This window comes from Anabrus simplex, chromosome 8, assembly GCF_040414725.1.
Source record: "Anabrus simplex isolate iqAnaSimp1 chromosome 8, ASM4041472v1, whole genome shotgun sequence".
In the NCBI taxonomy this organism is placed as follows: Eukaryota; Metazoa; Arthropoda; class Insecta; order Orthoptera; family Tettigoniidae; genus Anabrus; species Anabrus simplex.
The window spans coordinates 183,315,843-183,341,288 of record NC_090272.1 but is presented as its reverse complement, the minus strand read 5'-3'; the positions used below and the strand labels follow the sequence as shown (position 1 = coordinate 183,341,288).

Here is a 25,446-nt window from a genome sequence, read left to right as displayed (position 1 = left end):
TTTCTGCCAACTTGAAATTTCTCTAGTATGTTGAATAAAGTCTGTCGGTCTGTTGAATCACAAGGTTTTTTGAAGTCAACAAAGGTAATTATTGTTTTTGTTTTACGAATTTGTAAAAGAGTATCTAGGTGTAAGATTTGTTCTGGGCATGATCTTTCTTTTCGAAACCCTGCCAGATATTCTTCAATGAGGTGGTCAGTTTGTTTTTCTAATCTATTCAATAGGGCCGTAGAGAAAATTTTGTAGGCGACAGATAGTAAGGAAATCCCTCTGTTTTCAACATTTCAGCAATTATCCCATCTTCTCCTGGTACTGTATTATTTTTCAATTCTTGAATTATTTGCTTGATTCCTTCTAGAGTGGGAGGTTTTGAGTCTGGATTTGGTGTAGGTTTCTCAAAGGTTAATTGGTTTTGCGGACTTTTGCAATTTAATAGAATTTTAAAGTAGTCTACAAGAAGTTTGCCGTTTTCTTTGTTATTTGTTTCTAATGATCCGCCTGGACATTTGAAGCAAAGACTGGGAGCTTGGAAATTTTGGAGCTCTTCTTTAAAATTCTTGTAGTAGTTTCTGGAGTTGTTTTTCTGGAAGTCTTGGTCTATTTCCCTCAGACGGGTTTGGTCTTGTTTTCGTTTTTCTGCTCTGATAATTTTGGATGTTTCCTTCTGTACTTTAAGGAATTCTTGCCATTTGATTTCTGGTTTATAAGAGTTCCGTATTTGCCATGTTTTAATTCTTAGTTCTGTTGCTTTGTCACATGTGTCTTTTCACCATCTGTGTTTCTGTTTTCTAGGCGGTGTACCAATTTTCTGGGATACCTTGCATACTATATTTTTTAGATTATTCCAGTTTGGAATGGTAAATTTGCAAGGAAAATATCGGAATTTAATTAGAAAAATTCTGGGTCAATTTTTGGCGTTTTCAATGTTTTCAATGCTCTCATTTTGGACCTGTTGGGCTGAAACTTCACTTTTACTAAGGACAAGTAATGATCTGAATCTATAATTCCTTTTTTGACTTTAAAATTCATGACTTCTTTTTGGTTTTGTCTGGTGATGGCTACATGATCAATTTGAAATTCACTCAGATATTGATTGGGGGATCTCCAGGTCCTTTTCTTTCTGGGTACGGCCATAAAGTGTGTTGACATTAGTTTTAAATTGAAGATTTTGCAGAAGTCTGTTGTTGTTATTATTATTATTATTATTATTATTATTATTATTATTATTATTATTATTATTATTATTATTATTATTATTATTATTATTATTATTATTATTATTATTCCTTTCTGCAAGCCTCTATGATTTAATTAAGCGCCTCCACTATTCTCTGTTTGCAATAAGCTCTGTGGCTTCGTTTCGTTCCACATATCTTAGCATTAAATTATTCAAAATTGACTCTAACCATTGTGGAGCGTCCATGGCTCAGGCGACAGCGCTCCGGCCTCTCACCTCTGGGTCCCATAGTTCAAATCCCGGTCACTCAATATGAGATTTGTGCTGGACAAAGCGGAGGCGTGACAGATTCTTTTCTCGGGCACAACGGTCTTCCCTGTCACCTTTCATTTCATTTCATTTCATTTCATTTCATCTGTCAGTCATTAATCATTGTCCCAGGGGACTGTGACAGGCTTTGGCAGCCGGCACAATTCCTATCCTCGCCGCAAAATGGGGGCTTCATTCCTTCCATCCCTGACCCAGTCAATGACTGGAAAACAGGTTGTAGGTTTTCATTTTTTCATTGTTCTCATATGGATAACAATGAAGGGCGTACAGTAGCTGCTACTTTCTGTACTTAGCCTACTCATTGGTGTACTTACCGCTGCCTACAAATGCAAGTATGTGTGTCCATTATAATAGACCTCGGCAAAAATCAACTGCCTAATCGCTTGCTGACATGCATTTACTGAATGGGGAACACTCGTGGTTGGCTACTCGCATACTCCACACAAACAACATTCAGCTCCACCTGCCTGTGAGCCTACGACATGCTATACGCTGTACAATGCGGGGACAACGGTCTTGAGATCTCTTGACATTTCTCGCGAGAAATAATGCCTGCAATAGTCTCGAGAAATTACAAGACACCGTCTCACTCTGCCCATCACTACCTTCAGCGATATTATGTGTTTTTAAGTGCCGGATCATCCTAGAAGTATTTCTGCTGATGTATTTTACTTCTTTTGAATAAACAACACAGCGGGCTGTGCTGTGTGGTATCTCTTCAAAATAATCTACATCCACGACTTACATTGCGTTTCTGACATTGTCTTATGTCGCGTACAATTAGACACAATTACACACAATTACACATTGCACAGTCGTATACTGAATACTTAATTATGATGCGAATACTTTATAACATTGTAAGGAATTATTTCCCTTGTCACCAAAATATTGCTAAATACAAGCAGTGGTCATATGATATTGAATGTGAGGTCTGATAATAATGTACACATACCTTTTGAAAGAATTGGAGCAAACTGAGGCATTTTAGATTACACGTTCCACTCATGTGTAATGGGGGTTGCATATGCAGCAAGGCGCATCTTGTCCCGTCTCGAGTTTGAACAATGCACACCTCTAGTATCCAGTTAGGTGTACCTACAGTAGCTATCAATTTCGGTACTTAGTCTACTTATCTTGTACTTACCACTGTATACAATGCCAGAATGCATATCTATGCGTTTCTATGTTATACTTTGTCAAAATAGACCTCGGTAGAAATGAAAGAAATGAATGCCCTCGTCTCTTGTTGACAAGAATTTATGAAATTGGGAAGGCTCTTGGTTGGCTATTCGCATACTCTGCGCAAATAATATTCAGCGCTGTCTACCTGTAGGCCTACGACATGCTGTTCACCACACAATTTGGGGAAATTTCGATAAATCTTGAGACCTGTCTTGGACTTCCCATCACTAAGATGAGTGTATGAATTGTGAAGTAGTTACTGTGTAAGTGGCAAGAGACCATTGCACCAAATGTTAAGTGGAAATATGAATCATATTACAGTAGTTCACTTTAGATATCCTGGACCATTTATACAATTGTGGTTATTATTCTTTTGTATATGAATCTTCTGTACTGTATTGTGTTTCTATATTTCAGAGTAGAACTATCCGGGAGTTTGACTCTATTTTTACTGTGAAGCAGTTTGGCTTCAAGGATGTTGATGAATACTATGATAAAGCTGCCATCCATGACAAGTTGCACAATATTCAAGTTCCTCTGCTTTGTTTAAGTGCAGCAGATGATCCATTCCAACCATATGATGGTGAGTTGTTCTTGTAATCTGCTGATGCATGCCGATCTGACCCCTAGTAATAGTACCTAGATGTTTAAAAAGTTTGCATATAATGTGATGGTCTGTGAGCACAAGTTGGAAAAGATAATGAAAAGTTTTTACACATTCCCTTCACTGTACCATTCTAGAAAATACACATCCCCGTTATTTGCAATTGTCCTCCTGCTCCCTACTTGACAATTCAAAGAGATTATATTACTTTAACTCTTTCACTGTGGGAGTTTCCTTGCAGTTTCCTCATAACTGCTCATGCCAGCATTGTTAATAAAGCAGTAGTTAATAATGCATACATGTTTACTCCTCTCTTGGTCTTATACTGAGAATATTGTTGGAGACAAAGCCATGATTATTACGACTATATTTATTTGTTATCACTCGTCAGCCTACATTCCTCTCTGGTCAATAGTACTGCACTAGTGAGCAATAATATTAGCAATGATAGAGAAGATCTGTCAATTTTTAATGGCACATTAGGGTCATTATCTGTAAACATTGACGATGGAAATAGTGATGTGGTCAGTGATAGTTCAATGGAAAATAACAGTGATAACAATTTTCAATTATTGTCCCACTCCAGTCACCCGGGTGTGGTTAACAAGCCTCCTCCACTCCTTTCTGTCCTTCCACTTTTCCTGCTCCATTATTTCCGCCACATCCAATCCAACTACTCTAATGTCCTTCCAAATCTGATCCATCCACCTTCTCAGTCTTCCAACTGGCCTCTTTCCCTTAACTTCTCTTTCCAATTCCCTTCTTGCTACCCATTCCTTTCCCATAGTTTTTACATGACCGAACCATTTCGGTCTTGCTTTCTGTATGTTCTGTGCTAACAGTTCTGTATTTGGCTCTTCTCTGATTTTAATATTTCGAATTCTATCTCTTCCTGTCTTTTTAACTGATGTTCTTAAAAATTTCATTTCTACTACTTGGATCTTACTGTCTTGTCTCTTATTAGTTACCAGCGTTTCTAGTCTACATGTTACAATTGGTATGAAATACTGTTTATATAATGTTAATTTCGTTCTCTTGGGTACTTTTTCATCCCATAAAAGCTCTCTGACTTGATAAAATATTGTACCTTTACTTAGTCTGTTACTAATTTCAGAGTTGATTTCATTACTTCCATTAATAATGCTACCCAGATATGTCAACTGTTCTACATTCTCTAACCGTTGGCTTCTCTTTTTCTCTTTTCCACATTGAATGACTACAGTTTTTTTTTTTACTAATTACCATTCCAAACTCCTTCAGATTTTCATTCCAAATGTCCAGTCTCCTTTGTACTACCTTTTCTCTGAAAGAGTTAAAAAATTGAATTTGTGTGACAATGATCATTTTGATTTAGAACTTTCAGGATCCTTACAAGGCATTTCTTCAATTCATACCACTGTCTGTTTAGAAACATACATATCGAACTTCAGTAGGTCAAACAGAGAAGTTATAGAAGGATCGTAGGTTAGACCACAAGGGCGTTAAATGTATACTGTGACTAAGGACCGGTTCTACCACCTACTGGTAAAGCAGCGTGTAATTTGCCCTCCGCGTAAAAGGATGTTTCCGTCCGAGCACTCCCAGGTAGCGCTATCGGCAGCATAAATCGTCGTTACCCGGCGCGTAATTTATCGGCCACTTCGAGGGCCCGATAAGACTTTACCTGCCGGGCAAGTTCTGAGAGCTGAATATTATTAGCTGTATTTCTGGTGATATGCAACTCAAATTAGCTTAGTATACTGAAAAAATCAGTATACTGTAACAGTGATCGATATTGTATTTTAGGATTTTGAACATTAATGCTTCCCTTTAGTTGCAACGGTCACACCAGCCTCTCTCATCGGCAGCGCAGGAAACACATTTTATACGTCAAGCTTTCGTAAAGACTCTAAAAGGATATAAAATCAAAATCTATTTGGAAATCATTTCAAATGGGCTTTAATTTTCTACTTTTTCAGTTTTCGGACACAAGATATATATTACTGTATGTATCCTACCGAACTCAAGCGTTTTCGTAGCGTAATGGTTAACACGCTCGCTTCGTAATACGAAGTGTGCAGGTTCGAGTCTTTATTATGATGAATCTTTTTTAATTCCATTATTAGCGTTGTGTTAATCTGTATACCTCTTTTCATACGTTCTTATCACAATATTATGTCTATTAGGAAAATTGCTTTATATGTATGCTACTTATAGCAAGTGATGTTATGATTAATAGCACTTAGGACTGTCGCCCAGGTACCAGATTCCCTATTAGTTTTTTACATAGTCTTGTAAATTATTTCGAAGAAATTGGAAACTATTCCATTCCAGAATTCCTCTTCCTATGAATGGATATTTATCCCGTTTAGTTCTTTACATTTACAGTACTGGTACCTTCCAACTTTATCTTCATAAAGTTAAAAATTAAAATGAAATGCTTTATCAATAAATGGAAGTATCTGGAACTAAACGAGGTCACAGAACTAGTTGCAAATAGAGCATCGCGGAGATACTTAATCAATTCACAGAAGCCTGCAGATAGAATGCTCAAAGGCAATAAGTCCGTAAAGAAGATGTGTGTGTATATACGTATATGGAAGTGCGTAAAAGAGAGTTAAGAACAACGGCAGGGAACGAAAATACATTTTAAAATGTAAATTAGAAATACGATGAAAACCTGAGTACCTTCTATTACGGAACGAGCGACTTGACCAATCTACTATGAGAATACTTTTCAAAAACGCTGCCTTACATGACAGGTTATAACTGGCGTAAGAAAATGTAATCTCGAGATTTGAATCCCAATTAGGTATTGATATTGAAGATCATAGATTAAAATCACGAAAGCTTGACATGAATCGTTGTCCATAACTCTTAAGACTCCCCTTATTAGGCTTTGTGGTGATAATCAGCAGACGCAAGCACAGGGAAATAAGACAATCGAAATGGGTTTCATGCATCTGACGATAGATAGCACCACACTCGAAAGCGAGAAATCGCTGAAAATCAGTCTAGCCAACTTCGTATATCGGTGTCTAGCTCCGGGTAGCTACCTAGCGCTTGCGCGGAGGTGGTTGGACGCAAGCCAAAGTACCAGCCGATTTACACCTCCAGGTAGTTTACCTCCCGGGCAGCTGCCAGCCACTTTACCAGCAGATGGTAGAACCGGCCCTCAGTTATATAAATACCACCTATTAATGTAAATGTTAACTTTCATATCATGCTCGTATTCCTTCTCAACTTGTAAGATATTATAATCCAAGTTTTCAATACAGTGTACCATCAAGACCATTGACATAAGGCAGATTCCTCATGCCTTTCTATAAATGATCAAGAAGGGTCAAAGACTACTTACTGTACATCCCCATGTAACTACCCTGAACTATCAACTTATTGATGTCTTCATGAAATCAATTATCAGTGCTAGTTCATTCACTATATCTCCATTATGACGTGTACTAGTCCACTTCATGTCCCAGATAGGAGCTTAATGTTAGCTACTACCATGGCACTTGTTCAGAGTTAATGGAGGAGAAAATTTCTTCAGAGCCCTTACATGATGTATAAGGCTATATAAATGTTCTTGCCAAAGCAATTTAGCATTTAATAAGATACAAGAACCTCTTGGGACTATTAGTTGTTTGTATTGTGCTTATATTCCTGATGTTTTGGTGTTGTGACATTTGTAAATACAGTAGTACTTTTTTTTTTTTTTTTTTACAGCAATTCCTGTGGAGGCTGCAAATGAGTCCCAGCATGTTGCAATAGTGATTACTGCCCGTGGAGGTCATATAGGATTCCTGGAAGGGCTCTTTCCTGCTTATGAAGGCCAGTACATGAGTCGCCTCTTTTCCCAGTACTTTGCTGCTGTTTTCAAAGATAGAAGTAATTCTCTTAAATTTCTTGAGGATTCTGATTGATAGTTGTATTTAATTAGTAAGCAGTTGATGTAACAGAATCACTTTTAGTTTTAAACCAGATCTACATTTAAAATGCAGTGTGATAATCTGCAAGAGAAATGAGATCTTTGGTGCTTTTTCTACCAAAAATGAAGATTGACTAATTCACGCTCCTGTATGGGAGAGCAACTACTGTTAGAAAGTTGAAACCTCAGTACAGTTTACCACTTACCACTAGATTAGGGAATGTGAGCAGTAAATGAAATTTCATTATGTGCATAAAAATATATAAGTAAGACATATCACCTGACTATATCAAATGTACTAAAAAAGCTACCTACCGTATTTACTCGCATATATCTTGCACTTTTTTGGAATGCTGTATTAGAGTTTAAAATTGTAGTCAGAGAATTAGGATGTTGAACTTGATGAAAACAAATATACTTTTTACATGTTATAAATCCTCACACTTCCATACGGCTAATACCCTTCTTCATGACTGTCTTGCACATTTTAAAATGCAGCATTTAACATGAAACAGTCATCACACACATCTCGCTTACTGGCACTGAAACAATTCATTTTTTGAGCTCGGGAAACATTTCCCTTCTTGTCCCCTGGAGTGACTTTTTTTTTCAAAAGTAGCTTTCTGTTTTTGCCAGTAGCATATGTTACTCTCTTATCACATTAAATTCTCGGCCCATAGCACGATTATCGTTTATCTGTGTACGAATACTATAGTCTGGCTCAGAACAAGATGACCTCTCCCTATCCCCTTCTCTAAGTAACAATACTCACATGCCTCGTAGCAATACGCAAATTACAACACTACTAAGAAGGGGACAGTGTGAACAGACAGGACATCCATTGTATTGCAATGTAATGTAATGTATGTAATGTATGTAATGTATGTATGTATGTATGTATGTATGTATGTCAAGCCCTTATCCCATTGCTGTACAGGGTTGGGTATGAAGTGAGATAAATCTTTGTAGCAAGTTTTTACAACCAGATGCCCTACCCGATGTCAACCTCAACAGAGGAGTTCATGAGATGAAATAAATGACATGATAGTAGGAAGGGAGAGGTTGAAACCCAGTGCCGGCACATGGCCTACTATCAAATAGCACCAAGGGGTCTGCTCAAGGCTTAACATTTCTATCCGACGGACGAATTACCATCAACAGCGCCATATGCTCTCACTTCATATGAACACTGCAGAGAGGTTTGGAATTGAATTCAGCCATTCGGTACTCAATAAAACCAAACCAAACCCCATGGTGCAACAGGTCCGAAGGGCCTTGGCCTAACAAGCGACCGCTGCTCAGCCCAGAGGCCTGCAGATTATGAGGTGTCGTGTGGTCAGCACAACGAATCCTCTCGGCCGTTATTCTTGGCTTTCATGACCGGAGCTGCCATCTCACCGTCAGATAGCTCCTCAATTGTAATCGCGTAGGCTGAGTGGACCTCGAACCAGCCCTCAGATCCAGGTTAAAATCCCTGACCTGGACAGAAATCGAACCTGGGGCCTCCGAGTAAGAGGCAGGTGCGCTACCACTACACCACGGGGCCGGCTCGGTACTCAATATAGTGATCAGAAGTTGTATACCACCACCTCTCCTACCTTGCTGGCCAACATTCCGATGGTGAAATTTTTCAACCTGCAGGATTCAAACCAGCTAACTACGGTGTCAGACCATACAGACTTGACGCATTAACAATCGTGGCCACTGGGCTGTTGTGATTGTGTAGCTGTGTACCTGTCGCAGAACAGGAAGGGGATGGCAGTTTGGTGTTCCAGTAATAAAAGTGGTTATGTTCCTAGCCAGACTATATAAATATATATGTATCTGCCTTTGAACCAAAGGAGATTGCTAGGCTTTAAACTGTATGTGAATGTGCATGTCTGGTTCTTTATACCTTCCTGTCTTTCATCGAAACAAGGGGGACAGACTTTGAGCTGTGTGCAGACATGTATTTCATTCCCTCTAGTTTGTTAGACCAGAGAATAACCAATACTACTGTAAAAATTCTTACCCATCTTTCAGCCAATCAAGGGGGGACTGCTATACATTGAACTGTGCTCTAGCAGGCATGTAAGAGGTATATTCTAGTTGTGTTTATATTGACACATGCAGACCAACCTCCACAAGATATATGCAGGGATTATTTTTCTCTCTTAATTCCATAACAAAAATTAGGGTGCATATTATGAAGGACATGAGAGATATATGCAAGTAAATACAGTATTTTCCCTTTATCTGTTCATACTGTTCATGTTACAATCAACATGATAATGACATGTTTTATTTACATCTTTGCTTTCAGTATCAAGTGTAACATGAATGATTGTAATAAGTCTTATGTATATCCACCTATTCATTCAAAATTATCTAGAATCTCCATTTTGTTGAGACATATTTTCTAACACTGTTAGTTTTGATGACTCACAGCTTTCGTTGCTGGGTTACTTCTAATGACGACTGCAGTAATGCAGATTTGTTTTTAAAACACCCCAACAGTATTGTAGTTTATACCAAGGATGTTTGCATATTTTTATACTGCTTTTAAATATTTGACTTTGTTCACTTCTTGTTTACCCGTGCCTTAGTAGAAACCAAACGGTATTTTAATGAATTTATTGCTGTTGTTCTCTCAGTATCATAACAGTGCTTTGCAGTACTGGTATTTTTTTTAATTTTATGTTATTTGTAGTGTTTTATCATGTTGTGTACATTGAGGGCATTTTATGAAGTATTGAAAAATGAACCATGAAAAATTCTATTGAAAAGTGAAATTCTTACCATACCAATACTTACTGTATATTAATGATAAGTAATATTATTGATAAGAAACATTTTTATCTGACTTACATGTTGATTTTACCTGTATTTTTCAAAGGAATGTTTTATTCTTTTACAATTATAATGTATTTTTTGCTCGACCATACTATAATACGCTAATTACATGTGATGTAATGGTATTGTAATGACATGCATTTTGACACTGCCATTTGTTTTAAAGTACTGTTGTTATTGTAACTTTTGATTTCTAACTAATCATATCCGATATTGATTAACATTGTACATAGAACAATTCTGAATTGATAAACAAGACACTCGAGTAAATATTAACCTAACTTCAAACATTCCGTTTCCCAGATAAATTTGACAAACTGCACATTCAACAATTTGTATTTTAAATAAAATCACTGCTCTTTATGTTAATTTTAATATTATAATACAGTAAATTGAGTTAATTTCCTGTGCTTTAATGTGACTTGACTTTGAGGTTAAAGCACTCCCTGTATTGAACTAATCAAGAACACTCATGGTCAGTTTGCCTGCCATCTGTCGCAGTAGTTGAGAACTGATGAATGTGTATCTGTGCATTTCCAAAATTTATTTTCCAATATGCTGGATCATTTAGTAATTTCTGATAAAATCATTAAAGGTGTTTCATGAATATCACATTTCAGTGATGTGTATCTTGTTACGAGGTATTTCTTGTAAAGATTGTTTGTTTTTAGATTTTATCAAAATACTTATAGATGGTATACACATGATGTTACACTTCGGGTGGCGTGCACCGTCTTGGAGGGTCAGAGGATGCAGAGTAGGTTTCGGCCTACAAGTGGCCATGGCTGGTCCATTGTCCGTCAGCTCTGCATTCCAACCGACTAGCCGAGGGTTGGCCTCAGCTCTACCGTGACTTTACGTCTCTGTGTTCAGGAGACAGATAGGGGTTGGTCCCCACCGTTGGCTGTCCTGAGAATGGTTTTCTGTGGTTTTCTTTTCTCCTCCACGAATATGAATTCCAGAACAGGTTCTAGTATAGACCATGACCGCCAATCCCCTTACCTTCTCCGAACATCTCCATCACCATTTTAAAACAGCGTTTCCATCTAGGAGGCCCACTGTCCCTTTCAGGGACAGAAAAAAGCTTGTGTAGATATATCTTGAAGTATATTACTCTGGAAGTAGCATCAACTAAAGAAGTCCATCCTACAGAATTAAACCACTGTGAGTGTTATTTACCTACTTTGGGAGAGCTAAAATACTATTCACTCTTTCAGTTACTACTACAGGCCAATGACCTTAGATGTTAGGCCCCTTTAAACAACAAGCATCATCGTCACTTACTACTAGAGAATTGGTGTTTGTTACGTGCAGAGTAGTATTGCATTTTCACGTTTTGTTTAAGGCTATAGATGAGGTTACTTTTATGTGCAATAGGAAAAAGGAGAATTTATTTTGTGAGGAACATAAAAATATATTAGTAGAGATAATTAAAATCCATGCAAATATTATAAAGTGTAAAAATCATGACATAATGATGCTGGATAAGTACAGAAATGCCTGGAAAATAGTGGCACATGAATTCAGTGCTCCAGCGACAGTAAGTACAGTGAAGAACAAGTGAAAAATCTGTAAAAAAACTTGAAACTGAAGTCTTAGAAAGCAGAAAGCTATGGAAACTCAGGAAAGATTTAAAACTGGTGGTGGTCCACAGACAACATACGTGGATGACACTTTGAAGATTATCATTGATATAATGCCCCAGTACTTCTTATACACACCAAGCTCAGTGTTCACTACAACTGTTTTGTTGTCCCAAATTCATGCATCACGTGAACAACGAGGCTATTGGCAAATAAGTTGAATATATATTAATAGTTGAATAGCAAATTCTGACTGTTAATGGAGAAATAGCGTACTCTTTCCGATTTATAAAAAGTCACCAATGTTACCAGGAGGGGAAAAACATAGGAAATGTGTATGCAGTCAATTGCACTCATGATGAGAGGAAATTTTCCGAACGAGAGGAACTCTTATCTTCTGAACGTCCATCATCATTTACAGGTGTATTTGTGGACCTTTCTCTTAACATCATTAGTGTTCTAACCATATGATGAAATATATGACCTGTTCAGGGCATGTAACTCTGATCTTGCATTCAGGAGATGGTGAGCCTGAAGATGGATTTTCGTGGTTTCCCATTTTTACGCCAGGCATATGCTGAGGTTATACCTTAGTTAAGGCCACTCAGGTTACCTTCCCAGTCTTAGGTCTTTCCCGTTCTTGTCACCGGAAATTTTTCTTGTGTTAGTGCGGTGTTAAATCAATAGAAAAAGAAATACGACGTGCAGCCATACTCTGAATACTACTGTAATAAGATTGCCTACAACAAACTGATATGGTCCAGTACAAAACTCTCATTGGGCATACAATTACTGTAAATTGTGAGGTACAGTTAAATTCCTGCCTGAATTTTGTTTTAAATGATTTGCAAGTAGTATTCTTAAGGAAAGTCAAGGATTCTTTCATAAGATTGAAATTTACCTTAAACTCGCTCTCCATGTAAATATCATATGAATTTCAACTTTCACACATTATATTTCCCATGGTTTCTTCTTCTTTGAGATTGTGAATGTTATCTAAGTAATCCACGAAAACTTTAAAATGCCATCCTCTGATTTACTACTCAGTATTCTATTTCATTCAACAGATCTTGTCCTGGCTTACTCCATGCAAGATGTGAGAGTAAATTCTAACCCATATTTGTGCTTTATTTGCTTCCTTAGTAATATACTACAAGGTGTTGCTCTGTGACATTTTACTCTTATAGTAATTTAGTCTGGAGGTATCTGAAATGACTAAAATACTTTGGAAGTAATTTACTTTCATATGGAAGTCACTTAGTGTTGACTGTAATAGTACTTTACTACAGAAGTAGGGCTTACTCTTCGTTGGTGCACGCCACTCTTGGAGTATGAAATAAAGATTGGAAGAACAAAGTACATACAGGTATATTGTAAAAACTCAAAACTTATTTAATTATGGTTGAATAAAAGCTGTCATATGTATCTTGCCTATAATGGTTATTAAGATGCTCATTTCATAAACATCCTTGCATCATAATAAATGCCATTACATAGGTAATTATTTTTAAAGATGTACACTGTTATGTTCAGCAAATGTTAAGGCTCTGCTTGAAGCAGTGTTCTTGTTTGGATCATCCATGTTGCTCTATCCTGTGCTAACCCTCATCTATTCCAACCTCTTTGTCATGTTCTGGTCCTTGTACTTCCCTCCAAATTGGTCTCGACCCATCTCTCTCTTTCTTCTTCTTCCTCTTCTTCTGGACACAGGGAATATGGTTATGAATTAATTTCTTGCTGAAGATCTGCATCCTTGCTTTTGTGAGTAGCATCTGTGTGATTTTTTAATTACTGTTCTTTCTGTGATATTTTCTGTATTGTTACTAATTATATAGTTATTAAATATTGTGTGTTACCATAAATTTCATATTAAGGCAAAGCAGGAAAAATGTTTCACATCACATTTGTATGGTTTTGGGGTAATCAAAAACAGTACAAATTGAATTGTAAACTAATTTTATTAAACCTCCGACTCATGTAACATAATCAGATGTACAGAAGTTACCTAAATAGAGATGACATGAAAACGAAAAGAAAAGAGAAAAAAGGCAGTTTTCATGAAAACATCATGCATATATGAATTGAGACAAATATTTAAATGAACATTTGTAATTATTATATTTTACTTTACCGGGCGAGTTGGCCGTGCGCGTAGAGGCGTGCGGCTGTGAGCTTGCATCCGGGAGATAGTAGGTTCGAATCCCACTATCGGCAGCCCTGAAAATGGTTTTCCGTGGTTTCCCATTTTCACGCCAGGCAAATGCTGGGGCTGTACCTTAATTAAGGCCATGGCCGCTTCCTTCCAATTCCTAGGCCTTTCCTATACCATCGTCGCCATAAGACTTATCTGTGTCGGTGCGACGTAAAGCCCCTAGCAAAATATATTTTACTTTACTCACTCCTTTTTAAGAGGAACGTTCAATTATCCCAAGTACCATTTACTAAGAGATTAAATTCAAATGTTATTGTTTTATTAATTTTGCCCAACTATTTAGAGTGTATTTATAATTACTACTACTACTATTGCTATTTTCTTCTAACGGTCAGTTATTATTTTCCCTAACGGTGTTTAAAATCCATGAACAATAAACGAAACATGTAGTATATAAATAGGTATTTTTCACACTCTGAAGTTAACAGTGGTTTTTTTGTAACTATGACCATGGCAGAGTACACGCATGTACTACACTGCTGTTGGTAACTGTGTTTGTGTGTTGCTTTTGATAGAGTAGGGCCTGTGAAAAATGTATTGCACTGGTGCGTTAATATATTTTGATCATTTAAATGCAAAATGTTGACAACAGCTTTATGGCATTTTCATCCCCTTACTTGGAACTGTATTAGCCTTCATTCAGTTCTCCAACAGCTATGAGATTACAGTCTTGTGATGAAAATGCACAAGATGTTGCAAACCTTGAAATAGGCAGTGGTTTGCATTTGTTTACAGTCTTCGTTTTCTTCCAAATTTTGGGAGGTTTTTTTGTTTTTTTTTACGTCGCACTGACGCAGATGGGTCTTGTGGCGACGAACCATTTTTTTTAAAGAAGTCTGTAGTGCATTAGGTGATATGGAATACTGTTGGCTTTGACCTACTGCTTTCTATGATTTCAAGCCAGTTGTTTGGAAATTTGGTTTATGAGGTCCTTGTCTTGTCGTATGATAGGTATGAGTGGCCATGTAACAGAAAGAACACCTTAACACCCTCCAAACGATGTTCTTTTGTGAGTAAATAAAGAGGGTAATTTATTTGCCCACCACACGAGTCATGAAATATCTCCAGTTTCCAGAAGGATGGTACATTGAAAATACATTATTAAACCCTTTCTTAACTACACCTTCATCATGTGTATAGAAATATGACAAATTATTTCAAGGTAACATGATTAAACCGAGTTCGATAGCTACAGTCGCATAAGTGCGGCCAGTATCCAGTAATCGGGAGATAGTGGGTTCGAGCCCCACTGTTGGCAGCCCTGAAGATGGTTTTCCATGGTTTCCCATTTTCACACCAGGCAAATATGCTGGGGCTGTACTTTAATTAAGGCCACGGTCACTTTCTTCCAATTCCTAGGCCTTTCCTCTCCCATCGTCGCAATAAGACTCATCTGTGTCGGTGCAACGTAAAGCAAAAAAAAAAAAAAACATGATTAAAGTAAAAGTTATATTGACATTTTAGAACAGTAAGATTCCATCAAAATAATTTCCCCATTGGTCATCTTATGGCTCCTCCTTGGCAGTGCCATTCAAGTTTGTAGAACAGTTCAGCTGTTCCCTTAGTGTGTTCATGTTCTGTTTCCATTATCTTTAGTTGGTTTCCATGATCAGATTTGTTTCTGTATGTCTATGTGTGCTCACATGTGCAATGCAATTTCTTTGGTTTTGAAGGTATAATGTGCTCCATGCTTTCAGGACGTTTCGGCCACTACTTTCTCGATAACTGACATTCCATCCGCTTGTTCTAGTCTGTGTCAAATTTGTCCACAGAAAGTCATTTTGTCATCCATTTTCTCTTTTCACTGACAATAGGCCCACTCATTTCCTCCACTCTAAATTCACCCATTTTCTCCTATTTCAATACATCCATTCCTTTTTATTTTATAATAATAAAGAGCATATAAACAGCAATATAAATTTTTATATTTTACAAGGAGATGTTAATTAACCCTTTTAGAACCGGGTATATTCAAGGAGGGCACGCCAGCTGTTTAGCATGTGGTATGGCAAAAAAGACCAAGGCATTTGAGGCATATTTTACAAATCTCCTTTCAGAAACCTATAAGTTAGTCTGTAATAAAGGTTTCTTCATGATATTTTTTTTTTTAATCTTGTGAAAATAACCCTTTTTCTTATGGGATGCCAACGAAGGCAGTTTGAAAAAAATTTTAAACAATATTTTATATATACACTAAAAATTTTTTTTTTTAAATGTTGAAATGAAATATCTGTAGCTTTTAAATTAAGCAAAATTTATAAATGGCAAATGTATTATTTATGTTCCATACCTCATTTTCCGTATTATCACAAATTTTTTTTGGAGTTTGGATTGAAATTAGTTAACAAAATATTGTTATTGTGAACTTGATCTGAAGTCTAAAAGAAACCAGCACAGCAGTAAGCCCACGCCTACACTTTGTAGATACCAAGCCTGAACCTCTGAATAACACCAATACACACCTACAATACAACACACTGAAAGTGACCCAATATTGTTTTACTGTTTTGAAATGTTTCCAGTGGTTTTCCACACTTACAAAACTTATTTACAAATATTTTTCGCAATGCACACACCATGGCATATTTCTTGGCGTTTGGTACACACAGTTATTCAGCTGGTCCTTTAAGGGTTAAAGATTAATAATAATAATAATAATAATAATAATAATCTTATGACGTGAGGCGGCAAGTTATGGTTTGTTTGCTTGATTGCTTATTTACGGTATCTCCTTTTCAAGTGGATAATTATTTTGAGCTTTTTTTTTTTTCCATTTCGAGTGATACAGCCATCGTCTTTGTATACAATATTTCTCGTAGATGTATGTCAAGTTGCGAAGAGTAGGCAGAACTTGACAAAAACTCTGACAATGACTTGTTGAATAAGAAGATGTACAATATTATAGGGAAGGATCCACCTTTCAATACTCCGTGGTAAAAAGTAGTTACAACCTGTTTATTGGGACCGGTTTCAACACATTTCAAGTGTCATCATCAGCCAATTAGCGAAGATCTTAAAACAACTAATATATTGAACACAGGCAAAATATTAACATTGTATCATATTGTAGCAATTCAGTTAATGTTCAAAACACAATAATCACAGTAATAATAAAGAGCATATAAACAGCAATATAAATTTTTATATTTTACAAGGAGATGTTAATTAACCCTTTTAGAACCGGGTATATTCAAGGAGGGCAGTGATTATTGTGTTTTGAACATTAACTGAATTGCTACAATATGATACAATGTTAATATTTTGCCTGTGTTCAATATATTAGTTGTTTTAAGATCTTCGCTAATTGGCTGATGATGACACTTGAAATGTGTTGAAACCAGTCCCAATAAACAGGTTGTAACTACTTTTTACTACGGAGTATTGAAAGGTGGATCCTTCCCTATAATATTGTACATCTTCTTATTTCTCTATTCAATACGGAACAATCATGAAGTTTTTAACTTTAAATAATGACTTGTTGGATGATTTATCAGATTTCTGGAAAGGAGATGCCATAAATAAACAAACAAACAAACGATAAAGCTGAGAGGAGTGCAATATTTTACTTGCCACCACACATTGGTTTATGTTGAAACAGCAACAGCAGACTGCACAGCTCGGCGATAAGGTTAGCGAGGGCTGGCGAGCGTGAATTGGTGCTTTGCATTAGATGTGGTGCCCTGTACTTGTTGGTGTTTATTTCGTGTTTTGACTCTCGTACTCGATCAAACTTTAATCTAACAGTCCCAAAAGATCTTCAAGACACTTAATATAGCATCATATTATTCGTGTGTTAAAATATTTGGCTTACAGGTATCCTTTTATTCCATTGACGAAATATCGCCAGCTGGTCATTTTAGCCAGTGTGACCATTGACGATATATCGTCAGTTGGTCTTTCTCGCAAGGATTGTCACTGACGATATATCGTCAGCTGATCCTATAAGGGTTAAAGTTCTGCCTCCTGTCGGTAGATTTACTGGCACGTAAAAGAAATCCTGTGGGACACAATTCCGGCACCTCGGCGTCTCTGAAAACCGTAAAAGTAGTTAGTGGAATGTAAAACTAAAAATTATTATTATTATTATTATTATTATTATTATTATTATTATTATTATTATTATTATTATTATTATTATTATTATTATTATTATTATTATTATTATTATTAAATGAAAGTCCTTTTGAATTTCAAGTTATACCCAACTTTTCTTTTTTTACCACTATGGCTGTTCAACTATGGATGCAAAATTGCCACTCCTTTTCTTGGTAATTTCCAGCCACCTTTTGAAAATATAATATCTGTAGCTTAGTCCATTTGAAATCTTGTATCAAAGTGACATTCAAACATTTTAGAGTTTTTATTTGAATCCTATGTCATCATTTTCATTTCCCCTGTGCAGCTTCTACCAGGTCAGGGTGTTGATGGTATACCATCACTCATATTTAGGTTACTGTTACGATGGGTTGCCACTTCCAAAGTTGAATCCTATGTATTTAGGTGGAAGGTAATTGTAGTCTAGTCTGTTCCAACCCTTCTATAAATTAGGCTTTCAAATATCCAGAATATTATTTGAAATCCATTGTGCAATTATTGACAGACTGCACAATTAAAAATTGGACAAAAACAAACCCAAATATTTAATTTGGACAAAAATGTGTGGACAAAATATGGGAATGGGCAAACATGGTAGGTGACTAATTAACCCCAGATGAAATGTTTAAGGCTCATGCTCAATGTATCTTTTCTGCAATACCTTGATCAAGTGTTTTAAGTTCCCAAAGAAAATATTCTGAATAATATCATGGTGTATTTTCTTCACAGGAAATAGGTCCCCATACATAGTGTATAATTTTAAAATGTTCAGCTCCTCTAGTGTAAAAAAAAAAAAAAAAAAAAACAGTTCGTAACCATTGAAATTTACAACATTTCATTGATTTTAGGAAATCTCACGCCCACTTCAGATTTGTGGTCTGTAATTTTGTGGAGTCTTTTGTTTGTGCCTTCCTTGCCTATCCTTTCATAAAATAACGAGATCAGCAAGCGTATATTTTGCACTGCTTCCCGATAATTTGAGTTTGAAAATCAGGGTGTGAGTAATATGTATAGAAATAGAAAACTGAAATTTATTAAAATTAACATACTTTTTAAAAGTAATAGGATATCACATTTTCATGTAACATTGTACATTACAGATATGATAATAAGCTTTTGAGCTTTTGCCATATCAGAAATCAAGGTTAAATTCTTCACTTTTGCAGAGAACTTTGCTCCGCGTCTTCAGAAGAAAATCGTACCTGTCTTGAGCAAGACTTCTCAGATAATGAAGGTTTGAATTTGAGAATGCTTTACCGTTCGGTCGATAGTGATACCCTCATTTGTTGCTGGATGGCTCCACTGAGCGCAGAATGAAACCATCTCGTGATGAGGAGAGTACGAATTTGGAAAACACCAAAACAAAATTCATACTTTCGTACTCTCCTGGCAAGAATTATAGTATTTTTCTCCCTTAATTCCATAACAAAAATGAGGGTGCGTGATATATGTGATGATAATACAGTGTAGTAAATACGGTAATCTCTTATTGTTTGAACTCTACAAGCTGTTATTCCGTAAAGACTCAGAAAGGCATGAAACAGATCTAACCATTGAATTCTTCTCTCTTGCTCATAAATGTTTTCAAAACATTTTTTAACCAGTTTCATGCAGTTTCAGGTGCAACAACTTAGGAACTTGACATGTCTTCTTCCAAACATGGTACTAGAATTGCTACTGTCCATCACAAAAATCGATGCGCAAAGTAGTTAGTAAATGCCAGGAACAGTGGTACCGGTTGCTATACACTAGTACATTAGTATACAGTCGAGGCATCTGTATTGAACTGGACAACAAGCCTTATTTTATTTCCCCTTGCAGTAAAACTTCAAAGTGGCTGTTCATAGGACTCGAATTGTTTTACTATTTAGTGCTTTTGTCTTATGTTAAGTTTTCATGCTCAGTTTCTAGATGGCAGGATCAGCTCCTTAATCAAGTGTTTTTCTCAAAGATTAGACACGAATCTTTCTTCCCTCTGCTTTGTCTTCATATGCATTGATGTTATTTCTTTTTTCATAGATTGTTGTCAAGATATACATATGTTTTAGTCTTTTATTCTGTATTTCTGTTAATCATGCCTATTATTTCAGATATATGTATATTCATCAACCTTTTTAGCAAAGCAAACATAATTGGATGCATGTGTTCTTCTGGTACAGCAGGCTAGATAAATATGAGCTTGTGTTCCAGTTAATAGTACTCACTGCCTTAGGATAAGGATGAACAAGACCTTTTTAAACAATGTTGAATAGTGTTAGTGCTGTTCTATTCCACAACATTAAAATATTGTAAATATGATACAATAGATACAAATTGTTTAAAAGTGCTTACGAATGTTTAAATGTTTTAATTGGAAAATTTTCATGAATTATATTAGATCAGGTTTTTTTTTTACAAAAAAATTATAACAAATTTGGATGATCTAAGGGGAAATTTCTAACTCTTTGTAAAGGAAGTGAAAATTATTTGATAGTGGATTTTTTTAATTTGATAGATGAACGACTTTAAGTGACTTGATATCAAATCTCAAGTAATTTAATTAAACGAGAGGGAAAGAACAATAATATAAATAGGATACAGGGTTACAAAAGAGATTTTTAAATCCCAGAAATGTACATTAGAGTTAGAAATGTGAGGTTGAACTAAGTATGGTCAGAGGACAGTGAAAGTTACACTTTGTATAACAAAATTTTTTGTAAGATGGGGTTCAATTGTGTCGTTCACATGGCTGAAACTGTTTTTGGCGTGGCAATGTCTACCCACAACAAAAGAAATGAAACATGTTTGCAGTGCAATCTGTCTTAATAAGACTTGATTAGGACTGCACCCTTCAAAGTTCTTAGGTTAGAAAAATCTTCAGTTTATAAAGAAGGCAAATACTGTACATAAAATTAACTTTAATCAGTCTCTCTTCATCCCCCTTGCACATTAGATACATTCATTGTGCCTCAGTGGCTCTTTCTCACGGCATTGAAAGCAATGATGATGCAATGGTGTCATGGGATTGCCTTGCCGGCGCATAACTACTAATTCTATTGCTGCATAACTTGTGATCAGATGGAAATATCTTCACAATTGTCTTGCCGAGCTCTCTTCATATTGAATAATGTAATTGGCAAGTGTTGGTTACCATTATAGAATCCAAGAAAGAAAATGTTGATGCAAATTTTCAGTGTTCAGTCACTTATTCACAAACTGTACTTGTATTCAGTATAATGTCACTTATATTTGCTAACTTGCCTATTTGCTAATAAATGAACAAGTTGGCTGTGCAGTTTGGATTGCATAGCTATGAGCTTGTATTCGAGAGGTGGCGATCCCACCGTTGGCAGGCCTGAAGATGGTTTTCTGTGGTTTCCCATTTTCACACCAGGTAAATGCTGGGGCTGAACCTTCATCCGCTGCCATGCCATTCCTTTCACTTCTCATCTGTGCGTCACCAAAAACCTTTGATGTATTATATATGTATATGCAAATGAAACTAGACCAGAATTGTATAAATCGGTCGACGTGTTCACTCTCCGTGGTGCTCCACAGTGCACTGAGTGCATATTGTCGACCCTTTAAAGCAGGAGGACCCCACGGGGAGAAGCTGCATCATCATGCTAAATTTAGTGTTGTTCATGTAGCTGAGGCCTTGAGTTACTAGTGATATCAGAATATTGAATGTGTCACTTATAATTGCCATGAACAGCCTGTGATAAACAGGCTAATTTTTGTAATGCCAACTTTCCATGCATAGAGGTCTGTGGAGTGAGACGTTGTCACGTCAGAAATTATAAAGACAAGAAGATGTAAAGTCCTGTTAAAACTGATATTTTGCATATATTTTATATACAAATTTTGCAAAATCCTACAGGATATGAATTTAAAATAAATCACAATAATAATCACTAGGCAATAATGGAACTAGATTCTCCTTCTGTATAATAACTCCAAGTTATAGGACCACTGATATGCAGTTCATTGGTGATGACTCATCATTTCTATTGAGAGACTTCCTGATACTCTGTTTGATGCATTTATTGTACCAGTTTCAGTATAAGAAGTGTGAAATATGTTTCATTTGTGTTCATTTCAAGATGTGCTTGCATTTATAAAGCTAAGTTAATTGTGCTAACTAAGTTTGGTGCTGTTGTAGCCATGCCTTGCCAAGGTATGAGTTCTTATTGACGGTGTATAAAATATTTTATGAGATGCTTGTTGTTTGCTCCTGAGAGCAGAGTAAGCCTTAATTTCTCTTTGTGATAAAATATTACATAAAGTTTTAAATTTGAATGTACCATGAAGTTTTATATGATATTTAGTTTTTTTGGTGTGAACATTTGATCTATTTATAGTTTACTCTAAAATCCTTTGTTTCATATATCAATGTATTTACACCAAGATGTATATTAAAATGACAATTGTGAATTAAATCATCATAGATTTTTCTTTATTATCTTTACCATAGTCTGTATCATCAAGAGGAATAGAGGCAAACGTTGGCTGACTAAGGCACACTCCATTTATCTCCTATACTATTCAGGAAAGGTGGTAGGGTGATTACTGTTTTAAGAGGAAGTACAGTTAGGCAACCAGCCTCTTGTAACCCATTTGCTTCATATTTAAAAAGCCACTGAGTTTACTCGGAAACCAAATTTAAATCTCCTGATCTGCATGTTTAAGATTCTGCATTCCATTACAGCACATATCAAATAAACCTTACCACAGATCATTGCACAGTAGGAATATTTTCACGCTGTTTTTAAGTTAGCATGCAGAGAGTTAGTGCTCATGAATAATGACACTTCAGAATGGGGATTTGGTGCAATAAACTTTTAAACACTCTGGGATATGAAGAGGCACTTGTCTTTGCTATAGTACAGTTGAATATGGCGCTTTCGAACTTGTGACATTAGAATGCAGAGAGTGAAGTAAGCTGTTACCTTGTCATAAGTGTCAGATCACCTAAAACCACCAGTTTTCTTTTCTGTTGGGGTCAGACAACTGTTTCGTGGCATGCAATAGGTGAAATGCCTTTGCTGGTGAGACCTAGTGTTTACAGTGCACTATGTCTTCTGGTATGGGCTAAATTAAATTTGTTACTTCCATTGACTTGCCTCAGTTTCATCCTTGGCTTTAGCAATAATATGAAAGTGACTGAGGTATGAGTGATGCAGTTTTTTATGCAACTAGTCCCTGTTATAATGGTGTAAAAATCTTTCTCATAGGGTTGGTTGGTGCATGCATTTCAGTGGCCTTAGCAGACTTATATGTAACAGTAACTTCTGGCGCAGTGAGCAACGGGAAACTGTCTCACTCCTCATTTCCCTAGCATGCCTCTTCAGTGATGCCTAGGCTATAGATGACAGCTGATGGCAGAGCTCTTAAGAATCAAACCAACCTTTGGGCTGAATACTCATCATACATTGGGTGAAAAGATATGATCTAAAAATATTGAAAACTTTGACAGAGGATGAATCTGATACTTGTTCAGAAGCATTTATGGATACTTCACAGTTTCCAGTGAATGAACATACAGTAGGAATGTTTTTGTCTGCCACCCATATCTAGTCACTTTCATCCTGAGTGCACCGAATCAACCTTTATTTCACTATCACTTTCAGACTTTGAAGTAGTTGACCTTAGATAAATGATGATGGTCATCATCATATGTACTCTCTTCATTTACTTCTGATCCACCTAAAACACTTTCGGGACAGAGTGAAATGGAATTTGTTGAAATCTGCCAGTCTAATCATGCAATCAGTAAATATGGTAATATTGTACTGATGAAATGTTATAACCGTTTCATGGAAGATCTAGTTTTAAACTGTACATGAGCAATAAAGCAGCAAAATATGGCCTAAAAATATTTTCTTTGTCATGTGCAAGAATTTATTATGTGCTGAACATGTAGATATGTGATGGTACACAACCTGTAGGGCCTTATTCAGCATCCAGTTCTGTAAAAAAATGTAGTAGAGATGATGGTACATCCTATCGTAATATCAGGAAGTAGTTGCATCGTGACTACATGACTAAACAATTAGTATTGCTCCTATCCTTTGGCAGTTGATATGATGCAAAACCATAACATATCATTAGTAGGTACCATCAGAAAGAATGGAAGAGAGCTACCATCCTTGTCCATTCAACCTAAAAATTGGACTGTGGCCAGTTCCATGCTTCGATTTAGAACTGAATGAATGTTAGTTTCATACATCTCCCAGAAAGACAAATTAGTTTTGCTGTTCACATATAGTTTGTGATTCCAGAGATGCAATGAAGCCTGAAATTGTAAAGTTTTATGATGGAACGAAGACATTTTCCTAAAGAATAATAGAAATGTCATAGGTAAGTTGAGGAGATGATTTTTGAAATGTGTGGCAAATAAATTATGCTAAGAGTACATGCTATGCTGACTGGCTTACAAAATTGTACAATATTACTTTAATCCTCCTAGTCAGTACTACATATTTTACGTCCAATTAAGAAGAAACTCTGCATACAAATAGACAAATAGACCTGGATCAAAACATGTCTATTTGTATGTAGTTTTGTCTTTTTTTTTTTTTTTTTTTTTTTTTTTTTTTTTTTTTTTTTTTTTTTGCTAGGGGCTTTACGTCGCACCGACACAGATAGGTCTTATGGCGACGATGGGATAGGAAAGGCCTAGGAGTTGGAAGGAAGCGGCCGTGGCCTTAATTAAGGTACAGCCCCAGCATTTGCCTGGTGTGAAAATGGGAAACCACGGAAAACCATTTTCAGGGCTGCCGATAGTGGGATTCGAACCTACTATCTCCCGGATGCAAGCTCACAGCCGCGCGCCTCTACGCGCACGACCAACTCGCCCGGTAGTTTTGTCTTAATTGTATGTAAAATATATAGTATTTACTAGGAGGATTAAAGTGTACAATTTTGTAAGTTCAACTGTCAATACGATTTAACATGAGATTCATATTCTGTAGTGCTGACTGGCTGCCAGAACATTGAAAACAAGAATTCAGGAGATGATTGGCATCACACCAGCTCTACCAGTTGCACCAACTGGTGCAGGAATATGTTTCAAATATAACTGGAAGTTCTACTTGCTCTTATTTTATCTGCAGAGAACACACCATGGCAATATGTGTCAACTGCCCAAAAAGTATGATAAAATTTTATGATGAATAGTAAGACCTTCGGAATGGCAGAGATGGCGGATGAGGCAACCCATCCTCCTTGGCGATAATTAGAAAAGGACACCACTGCCTTGTGGAGAAGAGGGATGTTCAAAGGCTAAGGGAGTAAACCCCGAAAGAAAATCTTCACCTGTGTTAGGCCTAGCAAGTCAACAGTTGAGTATGAATATACTACTTTCAAACCTAAAACAAGCCTCAGATGGAAGGATAAATTAAATACCAGACATGACAGTTCTTCTTGTACCGTCCGAATTTATGATGGCCAAAAGCCTGATGCTCATCGGAGATACCAGAAGACACAAAACCCTCCCAAGAAGGAGCGACTGGATTGGTACACTCAATATCCTTACTCTCA

General features: G+C 36.4%; 1 protein-coding gene across 1 annotated transcript in view; it reads left to right on the top strand.

Annotated features, from left to right (window-relative positions):
* Hydr1 (phospholipase Hydr1) overlaps positions 1–13,717 on the top strand; it is a 96,241-nt gene extending 82,524 nt beyond the window's left edge. Inside the window, exons 7-8 of the mRNA XM_067152559.2 lie at positions 3,110–3,275; positions 7,002–13,717. Coding sequence (XP_067008660.1) covers positions 3,110–3,275; positions 7,002–7,198 — 363 coding nt within the window. The 3' untranslated portion in view covers positions 7,199–13,717. The remainder of the gene's footprint in view (positions 1–3,109; positions 3,276–7,001) is intronic.
* The last annotated feature ends 11,729 nt before the right edge of the window (positions 13,718–25,446 follow it).